The following is an 18384-nucleotide window of genomic DNA, read 5'->3' as shown; positions in this document are numbered from 1 at the left end:
TCCAAAACAATCTGTTTATACACAGTGATCATACATTTGCTACTCAGGTTCCAAATATGCATTTCCAAGATTCAGGAAACGCTTCTGTCTGGAGGATATAAAGATTTCCAGGGTTCAAAACTGCAATATAATTGCTGCAGGGAAAATGCAGCTCTTTGAACACATACAAAGCGGCCGTATACTGAAATGGACCATATTGCAGCACCCTATAGATTCTGATAGGCAGCAGTTCTGCAGAGTCTCAGGCTAAGAGGTCTCCTGGCCCTTTTCAAAGAAGATGCAGGTGACTGAATCTGCAGCTGGCTCTGGCCTTTCCCCACATAAGAGGGGAATCTGAAAAATCTGAAAAAAGAGGGGAATCTTGCAATCTGAAAAGCTGCACTGACTATGGAAGGTTGGGCAAATATCACAAGGAGTCAAACTCCTTGAGACAAACTCATCAGCATTTAGTGCAATTTTTTTCTAATTCATTTTTGTATTTCCACTAATATAGGCATTTTATGCCCACTTTACCCTAGCATATGCATTTTGAAGAAGTGTGGAATTTTGAAGGGTGGCTTATGTTTCTGTTTGTGTATTGTTTGGGAAAGTGCAAATTATATAAAAGCACCTTGAAATCTGAAGTGGTTCAAATTCCTCCCCTGTTTCTACCTCCCACTCTTGGAAATACAGTGGAACCTCGGTTTATGAACAGCTCGGTTTACGAATTTTCGGTTTACAAACACCGCGGACCCATCTGGAACGGATTAATTCACTTTCCATTACTTTCAATGGGAAAGTTCGCTTCAGTTTATGAATGATTCAGTTTATGAACAGACTTCCGGAACCAATTGTGTTCATAAACCGAGGTACCACTGTAACAGACTCCTGAGACTAAGCTCTCATAAGGATTTTAAAACACACACATGTCATCAGGGCCATAGCATTTCAGGAGCCAGTCTGAAATTTGGAAGAAATGTATTTCAAGAGACACTGGGGAGAACAGAGGCCTTTTAAGCAGGGAGTCTTTGCGGCTTTCCTCTACCTCACCATAGTCCTCCTCCTATGAGGCCTTCCCATTTCTCATTTCACAGTACAAACAAAAAACAAGCCCGCAATAATAACAATGGCAACAAAGCTCTTTTCTTCTTCTTCCTTCCTTCCCTTGGAGAAGCAGGACTACAGGTTCCCATGCAAAAATGCCCAAACCCGAATATTACCTTCTGGGGGCTTGCTCTGGGCGGCTCTACCTTCAGAGGTTAGGTTAGGTGGGTAGCAGACAGAGAAAGGTCCTTTGTGAGGCTGAGGAGACCTCCTTGGTGGAAGGCTCTCTGCAGCAGGGGGACTGACAGTTGCTGCCGTATATTATGCCCTCCTGCTGAAGACTTTGTTTTTTTTATTTATTTATCCAACACTTTTATTATTTGTATGGGACTGTCCTTGCTGCTTTTGCTCTGGTGTTCTGCTCTTTCACTGTATTCACTGCTTTTTATTTATTTTTTAATCAAATGTGTGTTTTTTTGGGGGGGGGTTATTTGCTTTTAAATGCCAGCTGCAAATTGCTGTGCAAGTTGTCAAACTGAAGTGCAGAGTATTAAAGATTTTAAATAAATGAATAATACTCTCCTCCCCATGATCCATCCTCTGGAAAAGGGCTAACAGAGGCCATGCAAGTTAGTGCCAGAAACAAATTCTTGTTTTCACACACAGGCAGCTTCCGCCAAGATCAAAGACTGCAGAGACGCTCTACTGTGGCAATCCTACAGAGCGATTGACCGTGGGGTGTCCAGTTAAACATCAGGTCCAAGAGGCAGAATGAGAAGCAGTAAGATTAACAGAAACCTCACCAAAGCTCACCAAAGGGCACCCCCCCCCACCTTTCAGGCTGAGCCTGGATTTCTGCCTCCCCATGATGGAGCCATCTGTACAGGCACTTTGCCCTGCAGACACTGCTCTCGGGGAGCAAGATTGCAGCCTGGGTGGGCAGCAGGTGCCTTCAACAATGCCACCTAAATTCAGAATCACAGTTTGGGGATTCTGCATGTCGAATTTAGCTGAAAGTAACTGTAGCAATTAATCTTTCTGAAATAACACTATCATCCCAGAACTGAATTAAGGACTACATCCTTTTCCGTATCATTTAAAATCAATAATGATATTGTCCAGATTTTTAAAATCAACTGTCTTTCGAATTCTCTCTCTCATTTCCTAGATGCACACCCCACATCTCCATAAAAATGTCGCAGGAGTCTTGTAAAACATTAAAACCAAATAAATCAGATTCAGAAATAGAGAACACAACAGCAGAACACAGCCCCAAAGCCCCACTAAGAAAACAGCAGCACTTTAAATACAAAGTTAAAAGTCCAGGTGAAGAGAAATGCCTTCCCCTAACGCAGCTGGCACTAGACAAGCACCAGCACAGTCTCCAGGCATACCAAGAAATGGTGAGGAACTCACCAAAACTCAGTTCCATTGCCGTTACAAGAGAACAAGGGAGGCGTTCATGGTGAGTTCCAGCATCTCCTTCTAGAAAAACAGCACTGCTTAGGAGCCCACCTCAACCAGGGAGCCACCAGAGAAGAGTCCTGGTGGTGGAGGAGGAAACCTCTAACTAAAGCATGGTTATAAGCATTGTCACAGCAAGTACCAGCCTCGCACCACTGCTACATCAGACAGGCCGCCATCTTCTATTTGCCGTTCCCTAACTGGGCTATTGTGTACAATCCCAGGGTGAGACAAAGCAGCAACTTCCGCTTGGAAGCCCTTTGAAGTTTAAGGCCCTTTCTCACAGGCAAACATAAAAATGAAACTGCAGGATCCATCCAGTCAACCTCAAGGGACACTCCTCACCCTCTTCCCAGTTCTGCCAACTTGCAACCAAAAAATTTGAGTCGTTTACACAAATGGATTTCAAGGAAACAAAGGACCACAGGTCATGGATAAATTTAGACTTGGCAAAACTCAGGTATATTTACGTGTATACAGACAATCTTCAACCAAGAGAGACTCTTCCTGCAGATGGCTGCCTCTCCAGGTTATATCCAAAAAAGGATGTTTTAATTATGATGTGTACACAGTTATTGTTTATTGATTTGTTCTTGCTTTATTGTTTTATTCCTGCCTTAGGACCAGTTAGTAAAGAGCTAGAAATACCCATGAATGAATAAATGAATAAATAAAATAAAAAAATAAAAATAAATAAATAACAGGAGATAGAAAAGCAAAGAAGCACCCTTCAGGCAATTCATCTAGATATATCAATTGCAACCCTAAGAGTGTGTGAAGTGGGGGGGGGGGTTAGAAAGCTTCATTTCCTAACTTTAGAAATGCCAACTGACATCATCGCATAATCTGGCCTGACGCTGTTCATTTGGCAAAGAGCTGAAATGCATTCAATATTGGCCCCACCACCAGAACTGAATGCAGGCTGGAAGAAAAGAACAAAGGAGCACAGTGGCATTTATCTGAGTTTGCAAGCACCATCTTTTCAGAACAGCTATGATCAAACTTATATAATATAATATATAAACATATAATATATAAACATATATAAAAGGATGTCATATAGAAGAAGGTGAAAGGTTGTTTTCTGCTGCTCCAGAGAAGCGGATACGGAGCAATGGATTCAAACTACAAGAAAGAAGATTCCACCTAAACATTAGGAAGAACTTCCTGACAGTAAGAGCTTTTCGACAGTGGAATTTGCTGCCAAGGAGTGTGGTGGAGTCTCCTTCTTTGGAGGTCTTTATGCGGAGGCTTGACAGCCATCTGTCAGGAATGCTTTGATGGTGTTTCCTGCTTGGCAGGGGGTTGGACTGGATGGCCCTTGTGATCTCTTCCAACTCTATGATTCTATGAAACTTGGGTTGAACAAGTTACCATTCTTGCTGGCACAGGTTCCTTGTAGTCACACCACTCCATGCATGGAATATCAGAATGTCTCATATTTCCTGAAATTCCACCATTTGGAAAAGTTATGACATAAGCAGCACTGGTTCAGTGGCTGTGGCTGGAATCTGAAAGCACAGTCAGACAGAGCACATCTATGGGGAAGTGTGGGGAATGGACTTGGTTTTCTTTCATTGATCAAACATGAGGCCAGCATTCAAGAGTTGGCGACTAACAGTAATTAGATTCCCTCTGCTGCTCTCATGAAGTACAAGTGTTTTCAAAGTCATTCTCTGGCTTATATATTTGTATTAGTTGGATGGAAATAGCCTACTGTAACTCCTTGCCTTCCCCGAGCACACATACAGAAATATTCACTAAGAACCAGTTAATGTAAATTGGAACTGCCCAATTTAGATACCCGCTGTTACACTTCTGCATTATTTACACCTCCGGCATACCGTATCACCAATACAACCGTGCATTAGCTGTGATCAAGCATACAAAGAATTGCAAGTTTCAGAACCTCTTTGAAGAGGAGATTGGGAATTTGAACTTTGCCTTTCAGCTACTCCAGAAAGAAATGAAAGAGTCCATTTTGGATCCATTTTTGCTACCAGAATTCTGAGTTCAAAACATTGCCTAGTTGGTTCTGTTCCCTGCTCCCTTGCTTAGGTTCTACCGGTAGTACATTTTTCTCTTTTACATAGAGGGAGAAAGCTGGGGTGGCAACTCCAAAAGGGAAATGTCACCCCATCTCTCTCTTTCCTGTTGGGACGTAACTGCATCTCTCTCGGATTTGCAGTTCACCTCACAATGCCAACACCAGCTGCAGGAACAACTAGTTGGTGTTTAAAGACTGACTGATCACTGGAAAAATATAAAGGGTGGCTTAGGGACTGACTTGGGCTGAAACAATCTCTCTTGAGCCACCTTGTCCATAAAAGTCAACACAGATATCTTTGCTACGGGACCAAAATAGCTTACAGCCCAGTCCTCTGCCTTGAGATATAACCCTGGAGGTCAGCAGTGCCAGAGAATAAATTAAAAACTGAGCTGTGGGTCATCTTTAAAGTCACAACAAAATGTTAAACACTAACATGTCAAGAGGCTCTAGGTAGCCATTCTGCCCCCCCCCTCACCCGTCCACCGCATGCTCCGGATTCTTGCTATGAAGGAGATTATCTGTTCTCTTCATTCCAGTGTGAAAATGTAAATTGCATTGGGGCAGAGCGGGGGGGGGGTCATATCATAGAACACACTGGGGGGGGGAAGGAGAGAGGAGAATCGTCAGAGCCTCAGGCACTCCAAAACTTAATTTAGTTCTCCTCTACATGTGTTAATAGTTCATGTTCCTTCCAATATATTCGTATCAGCAAAGGGGCTGATATTTATTTAAACATTAAATGACAACCAATTCTCCCAAAACGAAGGTATATCTCCATTTTTTGTTTGCTTAGCCTTAGATGAAGCAGTTACAAGATTTTTATTATTATTATTATTATTTAGAAAGGCTGCTGGTTGACGTTTTACTCCAAGCCATTTTTCTTCAGCAATTAAAATTTACATAAAATTGGCCTGAAATTTCTAAAGATGCTCTGCCAGTGATTGGAGTGCAAGAAAGTATTTCAGTGATCAAATCCCCATTCTTTTAAAAGAAAAACCAGATTCTGCATCAGTTTCCCAACAGCTCTCTTTTCAGGCAATTCTGCACATGAAACAGGTGCCCAGAGGTCTGTGCTTGCCTATTTTCCCCTTCACTGCTATTAGCAGGAAGGGATGAAATTTGAAAACGGAGGCAAGGGAAGGGATTTAAAGCCCTTGCTGTGGACCCCAATCCAAATTGGGATTGTGGCTGCATCCGCCAAAGAAAAATATGTCAGGAAGTCACTTAATAAATATCCCACCATGTCACATCTAGAGCTCTGGCGTTGTGCACTGGGGCTCAAGGGCTACAGAGAATCCCACACAAGTGCCACAAATCCAGCACAAAGAGCCCAACACTGAAGAGCTACGTTCGAAATGAAAATGATGTTCTGCAGTTACAGTATCCAGAGCCTTGAGGTTTGTTACTTTTGCATATAACCTCAAATGAACTGTTGCAGTTTGAGAGGGGAAAGTGTTGTAACTCTCAGAACAGGAGCAATTTGGTGTGCTGAACTGGATTTTATTTTATTTTAATGTATTAATAATTTAAAAAGCCACAATACCAAATAAATCTGATTACTGTGTTTTTAAGCTATGTTTTTAAATGGATTTCTAGTGGGGAGATAGCCTTAAAATTTCTACTCTTGCAAAACTTAATGTGTCCAAGGCACAATGAAGCTATTTACATTTTTTAAAAAAACCAAGCTCTCCTTGAACAATAATTACTCTAACCGCTACATCTTCAACCCATTGAAACTATACTAAACATACTTCCAGTTTCCTGCCGCTTGGAAATGGCGGCATGGTGCTGATCGCCCCTCAAGAGGCGATCGGTCCAAGGCTTGCAGGGGCAAGAGGGGAGAGTGCCAGGGCTAGGCACCCCCCAAAAAGCTCCACTGAGGATAGCGGAGTGTCGAGGGGTCCATTTGCAGCGCTAAGCTCTCGCTGCCCTCCCGAAAACCAAGCCGAAAGGGGTTTTCTACTGCTGCAAAACTTAATATGTCTAAGGCACATTAAAAAAAACCCAAGTTAAACAGCATATGAGCTCTCCTTGAGCAATAATTACTCTAACCGCTATATCTTCAACCCATTGAAACTATACTCATCATAAGCACATTTGCCTGAATAAGTTCTTCTAAAAAGGGAAATTTCCACAAATTGTGGTCATTGTGCTATTTTGTCCAGCTGGTAACTTCCTTTGATTAAATAATATATTTAGGATGCAATCCTAAATATAAGTCATAGAAAATCCTACTGAACTGATCGCCCTGCAGTGTTGCAATGCTACACACACCTTCTGAACCCAGTACTGAACCCAGACGTACCTCTTAATAAACATACAGATAATTCCGCGCTAAGTGATCAGTTAAAATATTAAGGTCTAAATGTCGGCAACATTTGATGCTATTTAAAGAGTCGACCATGTTCTCAGCTTTTTGAGAAAAACAATGGTCCCACATAAAAATTAAATTATTCAAACAAAGTCTTCTTTGTACAAAAGTCTTCAGCACTTAATATCTCAGGTTAGTCCAATACCTAACACACATTGTTATAATTTATTTATTAAAACCAATAAATCTACAGATTATTCCAAGTAGTGCTTTGGCCCCTAAATAAAGTTGAGAGAACCCACGTTGCAAATTTATCTTAGGTGCAATTATTGGCGGCTACAAACAGGTTTCAAAGGCTCCCAGATCAACAGAAGTTACACACCCACCAGCCACACATGGCCTCTAGAACCCCCACAGACCCAAAAGCTCTTTATTTGCTTATTGAAATTTAAAAAGAAAATGTAGGGAACAAATCCTTCTCAGCATCAAACTCTGAGCATTAACTTACACAATCCCTTGTAACATCCAACTGGCGCCTCCATGCTAAGCACATAGTAAATTACACTCAGGAGGTCCAGGCGACTCAGTTCCACATAAAAACTAAACATCACTTCCATCATTTGAAAGCAGAGGAGCCAACAATTAGAGGCTTTTGGCTAATATTTTTTGCAGTGCACTATCATCTAAGATGTTCCCTTTGAAGCATTAAGAAAATCAGCTAGTTAAAATTAATGGATTATCCCTCCAGCTGGTAAAATTCACACAGCCCAAGGTTTAAGAGGAATCTGAAGATCTCTGCCACGTAATCTTTAAATGTATGTCATGCTGAAAGAAATGTGATTGCTACATTTGAGCAGAAAGGGCCCAAGGGGGAGAGAGGGACCAGTGGAAGGGAGCACCTAATCCCAGTTGTCCCATTCATGCGCAAACTGAACATTGCAACGGGCTTTTCTCCCACATGCTTTACACCACTAAAAACAACTGAGGTTGTCCACCCATTTTTAATGAAAACTAGAGGCCGTAATACAACAATAGACCAATGCCTAGAACTTTATTAGGCAGTATAATTACATCACATTTCTAAACTGCCTGTGCCCCAATTAATACTTAATTTTAAAATGCAGACTATAAATAGTAGGTTATCAAGTCAGGTTCCAAATGCATTGCTAATCAAAGAGAAATATTCTTAGGATATCACTGAAGAAGCTTTTGCCCACCTTCCAATTTTAAGCAGGATTTTTTTAAAAGTTAACACTCTTCCAAAGATTCCTGTAATGTGCAAAAATAACTAGAAAACACTAGTGGAAGGCTTGCTCCGGCTCACCAAAATAAACTATCAGTTGTTATAGTCAACACACATTTACACCAATAGGCAAATAGTGCATTCCTGGTTTAAGATGGGCTACAGGAAGAGCACTACAAAGGATGCAAGAAAGCCAAATTTCCCACATCAGATATTCTAAATGTCCAATGCAGTTTCAAAAATCTACAGTGGGAAATCTAATAACTTATTTTGTAGAAAGAGGGGGGGAGGGGAAAAGGCAAGGCTCATTTTATGAAATGTGATTTGGGTTATGTGGAAACACATATCCAGTAAGATAGTGGTTGTTCAGTATTTGTACCTTTAATGTATGTTTAACCTTCTTTTGGAAGATGCCCAGAGTGCCTGGGGAGAGCCAGCCGGATGGGTGGGGTAGAAATAATAAAATTATTATTATTATTATTATTATTATTATTATTATTATTATATTGCCTATGTAAATTTATATGTCTACGAATACTTCTGTATGTACGGGAGAAGCACTAAATTGTCACTGGGTTGTATTAAAACGTTACCCACATCCTCCTTATCCTCCTCCTCCTCCTCTGCAGTTCATGCAAACCACTTTTAGTGTAAGATTCTTACAAAACCATACTGTATAAACAGTAAATCAATACTGTACATTTAAATGACACCTAATATTTGCATTTCAGAAAAACTCAATTCTAAACATACGCCATTTCTCCTAAACCTGATTTCACTATGCTACACATTCCCTGTGTTAATCTGGAACATGCTACTCAAATTTAACGCCCAACAATTCAAGGCAGCAGAACATACCGTACTTTCACACAGCATGTTGAGAACAGGGGGGGAATTCTCCTGCTTGCTCCAATTCGATGTGCAAATTAAAATTCCCGTTTACATGTAGCACCACAAATGTGCCACAAACTGAGATTTAAGGTTTTTAAAAAAATATGGGGGGAACGGATGGACTTAATTCAATGCAAGGCTATTTGTGCTTATGTCTGTCAGCAGATGTAAGCTACCTCCAGTTATTCTCACAGATAAACATGGAGAAAGGTTTTAACCGTTCTATACTTACAGCCCAATTCTTCAGCACCAGCTGTTTTATAAAAACTATGCACATTTTCTCCTGAGAACTGTCCAGAAATGTAGAAAACAGAAGACAGGAAAGACAAATGAAAAGACTGACCAGAATTATTTTCCCCATCAAATGACTATGAAATACTTCACTGTTGAGAGACAAATGAATTAAATCAAATCACCTAAAAGAAGTTTGGTTTATTTCATTTTTTTAAAAAAAATTGCACAAATAAATTTTTAAAGCTTGTTAAATGTAAAACTCGAACTACATGAATGTCTTAATCTCTTTCCACAAGTGAGTTTGTCTCATAAATCACACCACTAACCCAGATTATTTATTAATGATGCATATTTCATATCAATAGACTGTATCATGTAACAACTTGGTGATGGAAGCTACATTGTCAATGTTGTTAAAATACCTCACATAAGTTTAAATGCTGCTTTGGAACCAAATAATTGAGATTAACAGTTTTATGACACCGGCAGTATTTAATCAGGTTACCTGTTTATAATAGCTCTTATGTCATAAATCTATTTCAACCTAAATACTGTTTTTTGAGGGTGCTTGGAATTTTCTGCAAGTTATAAACAAGTCTCGACAAGTGAAGCTATTCCCTCATGCAGATCAGAAACTTTAAAAATAAAGACTACCCAAGACTACACTAGGAGATGAAAGAGGCCACAGCTTTGGCCCACAGACTCATCCAAGCCTTCATTCAGGGCACAAATAAATGTTTCATGCTAAGCAGGTTGTCCCGTTAAGAGTTCTGTCTGCTCTACCTGCTGGCTTGTTACAAGGACAGATTTATGAGAGCTATGACATGCTTCCAGACCAACAAACAGTAGCTAAATGCCCTGCAAAGGCCTGTGAATAAAAATGCAACAGCCGCAGAGCGTAACCACATCTATTTACATTTTGCTTGACAGCCACCTAAGTTGTTTAAGGCTGCCTGTTCCTATGGGACTGCGTCAGGGGTGTGTGTCCAACTGAGATGGATCTTAAGAAGTTCTAATGAAGAAATCAAGGACAGAAGAAATTGAACAGAAAGAATGGGCTTTGTAGCACTTTTCTTGCTTATTCATGAAAGAAATAGAGTGTGCAACAAACGTGACTGTATATACCGAAACAAGGAAAAATGTCACCTTGATTTAAGTTGGCAATATACTCCCAAGTAAATAAGAGGAAACTTCCTTCTCAGGAAGGTGTCTAGGATCCGAATGCAGGGGAGCTTATTTCTAGACAGAATCTATCATCACTCCATACTGATATTTTTATACTCAAAGATAAATTCCACTTAGAAATAAAATGTGTATACCACCATGCATATAAATGGTACAACGGTCTCATTCTGCTCTATGCTACTTTCTAAACGTGAGAAGTAGGAGCAAAATAGACAGCTGCAGAATCCCCCCTGCTGCTACATGGGAAACCACCCTGAGACTGTAACCCCAAAATACCTCCTCACTCCATTCATCCCGGGAACACGCCCATTGAGTTTTGTGGAACTGTTCCAGAGCAAAGGACAGACAGATAAATTGATATTGCCTTTCCAAGTTTGTTTTAACTGTAAACGGCCCTATCACATGTTTGCTACTGAAATGTCATCCTTTGCTGCTAGGAGTCACTATAGAAGATTCTAGTCCAGTCTTTTAAAAAAAGGTATGGGTTTTGCTTATTTTGGCTTCCTAGAGTTTTAAACCTGTATCAGATCTGTATTACATTTCTGACATACACAAATTCAACAAGGTTATTCATAAATATAGATCCATGTGTTATATCTACGCATACTAATTTTAAACTAAAATTATTTATATATTTACTAAGCACTTTTCTCACAAAACTGACCCAAAACTACTTACCAGTACATAAAGAGCATATACATTAAAACCAATTATAACAAAACCAATAGAAACCTAAAAACACATCTATACAAATAAAATAAACAGAAATGAGATATGGTAGTTGATTTCAACAGTGCATTTCTCCAGTAAAAAAGGGTCTTCACAGATTGTTAACTGCTATAATTAGAATAGCTATGGGATATATGACAGAGAGAGAGGGGGGGGGGATGAATTCTTACACTGCAGCTGATGTTAAACTGCAGCTAAGCGTGGAAAAAAGAAAAATGCTTATGTCTGAAGTTCTTAATGACCAAGTGTTTCCAAGAAATCCTCAGGAACAAGGCACAGCCTAACTTCCAAAGCCTGGTAGCTTCCAATCCCACTATTCTTCACTCACAAACTCACAGAATAGCAGCACTGCATGAACACTTCTAAATAAATGTTTGGCTTTGTTTCATTTTATGTATCATTTTTAAAAAATGATGATGCAGCAGCAAAGTGTGAACAGGCTCTGTTTTAAAGGTCCTGGTTGACTTCTAATATAGGTATATTTGCCCTCTCAAAAGTACAGTATTGTAATAAAAAAACAGAAACCTACATGCTCTGGATAAAGCAGAGCGGCTGCCTTGGCCTCCTTTCCCTGATTTTCTGTTTTATTTTGCTTTTGAAAATGTTTTTGTGGGTCTTTGGACCAAAATAAATATATTATATTTGTCAGATTATTATTTTTTAAAGAATGTAAAGGCGGCCCCTTTTCCTCCTGCATACGGTTCATTTGTTCAACTGCATAAATCCTGAAATATTTGGTAACCTTTGGCAAAAACACCTCCTGTAATTCTCTACATACCTCTGTTAGTCTTCTTAAGGACAAATGTTCAGAAATTGGCTATGTTTTTCTACTCATGCCATTGGCAAAGTTAGATCAGTATCTTAAGTTTAATTTTAGACCCAGTAATATGATGGTAGCTTTCTGCTCAGAAAGCTGGCAGGTTAAACAACAATGCCTTTTTTTAGCATGGTATGAACAATAAGGGCTGCTGCCTTTAAAGTTGTTGCAAATCACAACACAATGAGAGGAATCATTGAAATGAAAATCATGCAAATATCAGGCTTAAACCCACCTAACTCTTTCACTGCATTGTGGCCAATGTGTGATCTCAAAACATCAATGATATGAAGCAAAGCATTGCTTAGAAGTTTTTCACCTGTGTGTTTCTTAGAAACAAATTAAGATGGTCAAGTTATTTCTCTCCTTTCTAATCCGATTGTACTTATAGGGAACAAGTGTGCACAACTTACGTGTGTGTCTGGCAAGGTAGAGGTGACGGGAGCTGTGATTTGTGCTAACTAGCTATTGATCCAGTCACATCTAGATGTTGTGTACAAGAAACAATAAAAGAAGGAGCCAGGAAGGATGCTGTGTGAAACTCCATTTAAAAATGGAAAAGCCCCCACCCCCCAACAAACCAATTTATGTCCTTGCCTGGATGAAGCCTGAAGAATGCTGATGGGCTCCACAGCATCTGCAGCGCATGCTAAACACTCTCTGCCTCAGAAAAAGAAGCTCCCTGCACTGGCTTGGCCAGGGAACAAAGAGACAAACAGCAAAGGCAGCATTCATATTCGACAAAGCCAAAGACAGGAAAGTCAGGGGAGTGGGGAGTTTCTCAAACAGCCACCCCGAAACCTTTCCACATACCCTAAAAACACAAGGCTCAACAACAAAAAAAGGAACACCCGATGGCTAGTATTCCCCAGTTGTCAGCTCATTATCTTGTTTCACAGAGATCATACCCATCTACTGAATTCCATCTACAAATGATCATCAAATGAAGAAGTCACTGGGCACAATTCACCAGGTCCTGCTGCCCTGCCTTTCCATTCACTAACCTAGAGTTCCACCAAATGAAGAATAACATTGTAACTGCCTAGCTTTAGCAATCAACACATTTTAAGTCTGACCTAAAAAGGAAAAACTAAGCAATATCTGCTCCTCTAACTTTTTTATTTACAGTATTACTATATTTAATTACTTCAACGCAACACCTGAATTGGGATCAATCAAATGCACCTTAGGAACGACAACAAAACCAGAGATTCCTAAGATGAATAAATAAATTTAACCAGGCACACAGTTCCTCTCCTCTTACTTAAATGCTACTGAAGTGCATTTGTGCATGCAATGCACTGCGCTTATTTCAAAGAGTCAGGCAAATACGCTCAAAGAGTCTGCGCTATGTGATGCTGCCATGAGTACCTTTCGATAATTCTGAGGGCGGAAGGAGCAAAACCCCAGCACAGCTAAGGGCACATGTGGGACACCTCAAAGGAATTATTCACACATGAGCCTTGAAGAAGCTGCCTTTTCCTAAAGCAGCGATCCTGGCAAGAACATACATCCCATTGTTGGAAACTTGCACCCTGCACTAGCACCCCCACATCACACAAGCAGTGCGGGAGACACAAAAATACTAGCTCTGCCTTCTGCCTCTCCTCCCACATTTCTCAAGCATGAGGAAAGGCAAGGGGTCGGTAGGAATGGTGCCAACCTTAGTTGGCACAAGTTTTTGTGGCTGATCCTTCCCAGCGCCTGCTTCATCCTCCACCTGCATGGGACCCAAGAAGAGGGAGGGCCAAGAAGGGCCATGTCCTGGGCCAAGGGGGCTGGATTCCACTTCCTACCTGCCTTCCGCTATCCTTTGGCAGAGCCACCAGGTTGTGCTTCTGTGAGCAGGAGGAAGGAAGGGGAGCCCCGAGAAGCAACCCAGGTCGGCCGGACCAGCGCCGCTTCCCCCCCTCCCCGCCGCCCCCTCTTCCGCGCGCCCCCGTACCTTCTTTGCTGGGGTTGAGCGACTTGGCTTTCTCCCAGGGCGCCAGGGCCTTGTCGTCGTCGTCCTGCCCCTCCAGGAGGGCCTTGTCGCTGGGCAGGTACCAGGCGGCCGAGTGCTCGGCCATCAGCGAGTCCAGGTCGATGGTGCTCATGGCTCCCTTGCCGCTCTCGGCGGCGGCGGCGCAGCAGCTGCTCAGCTCGGCGCTGTCGCCGTTCTGGGTGCTGCCGCCTCCAGCTCCGGCGGGGCCGTCGGGGGGCTTCTTGGCGCTCTTGAGGCCCAGAGGCTGGTCCTCGGAGATGCTGAACTGCTGCCGCTGCAGCTGGATCTGCGCCTGCAGGATCTCCAGCGGGTGGATCTCGTCCTGGACCGGGCCGCCGGCGCTGGTGGGGGGGCCGCCGCCGTAGCTGTCGGGGCTGGAGGTAGAGTTGCTGCCTCCGCCGGCGTGGAGGCTGAGCTGGGCCAGGGAGGCCTTCTGTCCGTTCAGTAGTGCGTGGTCCCCCGGACGGGGCTGCACCGGACTGCGCCCCGCCGGGCAGCCCTTGGCCAGCTGGTTGTCGGAACTCGACGACACCTCGTCCTCGTTGCCGGCCTCGTCGGGGAAGTCACCTGCGCCGCGGGGCGAGCAGGAATCCGCCTTCTCCAGGGAGGGCAGCAGCTCGGGCTGCTCGGAAAGAGGCGGCGGGGGCGGCGGCAGCGGGAGGAGGAGGTCGCCGCCGCCTCCCTTGGCCCAAGCCGAAGGGGGCGAGCTCAGTGCCTTGTGGGGCTCGTGGAGTTGCGGAGTGCCGCCTCCCCTTTCTGTCCCCTGCCCGGGACTACCGCCTTCCACCCCGGCCGGGGGGCCGTACTTGTCAAAAAAGCCGCCGCCGCCGCCCGCTCCGGCGGCTGGGCTGACATGCCCGCTGTCCCGTTTCCTGCGCCCCCGACCCCGCACGCCTCCTGCCTTGGCGTCGGGGCCCGGGCCGGGCGAGTAATTGGGGGACAGGCCGCTCTCGCCCGGGGCCGGCGGGGCCGCAGCGGGCGGCTGAGGTCCGCCGCTGCCTGGCTCGGGAGGCTCGGCCGGGCCGAGCTTGCTACGCTTGGGGCCTTCGCTCCCGGCCCCGACGCCTCCGCTCACTGCAGCCGGAGCGCCCTTCTTGCCGAAGGTGACGTTGAGGTTGGGCGCGCCCAGGCTGGCGATCATGTTCTGGCACGCCGTCGAGAGGGCCGCCAGGCAGCTCTGCCCGAAGAGACCGCTGCTCTCCTTGGGGCCCGGGGCCCCGCTGCTGCTGGCGCCGCTACCGGGAGGCCCCGCCACCCCGCCCACCACGCTCCCTTTCGAGAAGGAGCCGAGAGACAACGCGCCCAGCTTGTTGCTGGACTGCGGCGGCCGGGGCGGCTGAGGCGGCGGCCCAGAGGGCTGGAAGTCCGTCGGGGGCCCGTAGGAGGCGGGCGAGGCGCTGTGCGGAGTGGCCTGGCGGCTGGAGGCGCCGAAGGGGAAGCCCTGCTGGGCCGCGAAGTCCGGCGGGCCCGGCCTGCTGCGCTCCAAGGGCGGACTCAGGCCGAATTGGCCGTGCAGGCTGCCCGGCGAGGGCACGTGTCTTTCGCCCCCCGGCGGAATCCGCAGCGGCGCCGGCGGCTCCTGCAAGCCCGGCATGCCGCCCACGCCTGGCCGGAAGAGCAACTCCCCAGCGCCCGGCGCAGCCGAGGGAGGATGCGGCGCCGGGAACCAGGCCCCCTCCTGCGCCTCGAAGGCGGGCTCGCCGTGGTGGTGGCCCGGGTGGTGGTGATGGTGACCCGGGTGGTGATGGCTCAGCTGCTGCAGGCTGGGCTGGCGGAGGCGCTGCTGCTGCTGCTGCTGCTGGCTGCGAGAGGCCGCCATCTGCTTGATCATCAGGGCGGCGTTCTGGCGCTGCTGCTGCTGCTGCTGCTGCAGAGCCGCCTGGTGGTCAGCGCCCGGCGGCGGGAAGCTCTCGGGCCCCGGCGGCGTGAAGTCTCCCGGCAGACCCGGGTAGGCAGCCGAGGGCGAGAGGTGACTGTCCAGGCTGGCGCTGTGCATGCCCGCGCCGCCGCTGCCGCCGCTCCAGGAGTCGAAGCGGGGCCGTTTGGCCACGTTCATGTATGCAGGGGCGTCGAAGTGTTGCAGCCGCTGGTTGGGAGGCTGCTGAGCCGGCGGGTGGTGGTGAACGCTAAAGACCGGCTCGCCCGGCCCGTAAGGATGCTGCAGGCTCCTGTTCTCCAGCCGGTGGATGGGGTACTCGAACTGCGCGTGCTGGCCTTGTAGGAGCGGGCCGCCGTCCTGAAGGCCCGGGTTGGCCGCGTTGCCCTCGGGGCAGGGCTGCTGCCGGGGCAGAGCCGGCGGGCACGAGTTCTGTCTGGCCAGCAGGACCCCCGGCGGCGGCGGCGGCGGCGGCTGGTGCTGCTGCATTAAAGGGTGCCTGCCGGCGCCCAGGCTCGGCTCCAGGCCCACCGACATCTTGCGAGCGCTCCCAAATCTCTCGAAAAACACGCCGCCCCCGCCGCCGTGCTGCTGCTGCTGCTGCTGGGGATGCACCTTGCCTAGGCCGCCGGGCCCTCGGGGCAGGGCAGAGGAGGGCCCGGGAAAGTTCCCCCCGCCTGGTGGCACTTGCTGCCTACTGGCCCCGTAGTGGGGCAGTTGCCCGTCGGCCTCCGACGGCGAGAAGACGGGCAGGTCGAAATGACTCTCGCTGCTCGGGTAACTGTACTCCAGGGACTCCACCGCGGCCGCTCCTTGGCTGGGGAGGCGCCTTTGCGAGTCGAGGCCGTGCGGCTCCGAGGTGGCGGCCCCTGGCAGGCCGTGGAAGGAGGCCGCGCGGTTGGGCGACTGATCCAGCGGGAGGCAGGGGGCCGGCACGCCTGGATTATGGTGCTGCTGTTGCGGCTGGAAGTCCTGGAGGGGACCTGCCCTCTGCTGCCCGAAGCCGTCCCCGCCTGCCTGGCCCTCAGCCAGATGCTGTTCGTAACCGTCAGCAGCGAAGGTTTGCTGGCCGCCTGGGTAGCTGAGGAGCCGGCCGCCGTGAAGGCAGGAGGCGCTCGGCTCGGACCCGAAGCCCCCGCTTCCGAAGTGCGGCGGCGGCGGCTGGTGGGCGCCGTGCGAAGGCTGCTGGCTGCCGAAGAACCCGTGGACAGGCTGGGCCTGCTGCAGTTCCGCGTGGCCCCCGCGTGAGGCGTGGAAGCCGTACGCCTCCCCGGGCAAGTTCAAGTTCATGGCCAGCATGGCCGAGGAGGGCTCGCTCAGGGCGCCCAGGGTCCCCGACTCGCCTCCGGGGGTCCCGCCGTGGAAAGGGGACGGCTTGAAGTGCGAGCCCATGCTCGGGCCGAAGCCGCCGCCGCCGCCGCCGCGCTCGCCGCTCCTGCCGCTACCCTGCGGCTCGAACTGCTCCAGCCCGAACATCCCGCCGCCGCCCGCTCCTTTCCTCGTTCCCTGGCCGGCCGGGTCAATCCGTCACTGGGGGGACATGACGGGCGGCCAGCCGGCTGCTGCAGCGACGCAAGGAGGGAGGACACCCCGCGCGCCCGGCTCACATCTTGCGGGAAAGTTGCTGCCCGGCGCTGGAGCGGCCGCGGGCGAGGCGCGCCCGAAGCTCCCTCGGCGGCCCGCCGCTCATGGACTCGGCTCGCAGGGAGGCGGGCTCCGCCTCATGGCCAGCCGACAACTGGACCCCGAGCCCCGCAAGAAGCTGAGGTTCGCGGGCTCGTTGTCCTCGGCTGCCGCGCGGCGTTGCTGCTGCGAGGCGCTCGCCCGCCCGCCCGCCCGCCCGCCTGCCTGCCGCTTTTGCGCTCGCTCGCTCGCTCGCTCTCACGCCGCGCACAAGAAACAGCAACAAGTTTTGCATTTCAGCAATCCATTCCAGCCATTAGGGCTGCGCCAATGAGCGCTCCGGCGGGGCGGGGCTCCTCCTTAAGGTGGCTCTCCCGAACGCGCACTCGGCGAAGCTGCTCGCGACGAGGGAGGGACTCAGCCCTGACCAGCGGGAGGAGCGCGGCCGGGGGGCACTGCTTGTCCCTGCTGCCACTCGTGCACGGTGTCGCCCCCGCCCTCCAAACGGATCCGCGTCCCATCGCGAGGCGCCGGGTGTCATCTCCAGCGTTTGCTGGCGAAAGGGGAAGCCTGCTGCCGGCAGCCGGCGGACTTCGCTGCCTGGTTGCGCCGGAGCCGGGGAAACGATGGAGGCCGCCCGCCGCCCTGCCGCTGCGGCGCCTCCTTAAGAGAGCAATTAGTGCGCCGGCGGGGGAATGAATGGGCCTGGCATCCCCGAATCAATAGGGTGTCATTTAATATCTGCGCTGCTCTTTATGAAATATTTATCCCCATCATCTGGGTGCGAACACGCCTCGCCCGCCGACCTCCACGGGGGCTGAAATCTATCCGGCCATTACAAATTTATATCCCGTCCCCGTCCTCTCCTCGACTGTCCCACGAAAAGTCCGCTGTGGCCGTGCGGGAAAGCCCGAAGCAGACGGCGACAAACAACTGGGGCAAACAACTTGTTTA

At 48.2% G+C, this 18384-nt stretch overlaps 1 protein-coding gene across 1 annotated transcript in view; it reads right to left on the bottom strand.

The window, feature by feature from the left end:
* The window catches only part of MN1 (MN1 proto-oncogene, transcriptional regulator), a 41902-nt gene extending 24207 nt beyond the window's left edge, over window positions 1-17695 (bottom strand). The window contains exon 1 of the mRNA XM_060269286.2: window positions 13893-17695. Coding sequence (XP_060125269.2) covers window positions 13893-17283 — 3391 coding nt within the window. The 5' untranslated portion in view covers window positions 17284-17695. The remainder of the gene's footprint in view (window positions 1-13892) is intronic.
* Window positions 17696-18384: the final 689 nt, after the last annotated feature.

The sequence above is a fragment of the Zootoca vivipara genome, chromosome 16, assembly GCF_965207765.1.
Source record: "Zootoca vivipara chromosome 16, rZooViv2.hap1.1, whole genome shotgun sequence".
NCBI classification, from domain to species: domain Eukaryota; kingdom Metazoa; phylum Chordata; class Lepidosauria; order Squamata; family Lacertidae; genus Zootoca; species Zootoca vivipara.
Note: the sequence above shows the minus strand (reverse complement) of the source record. Positions and strands in the feature narration are given on the sequence as shown.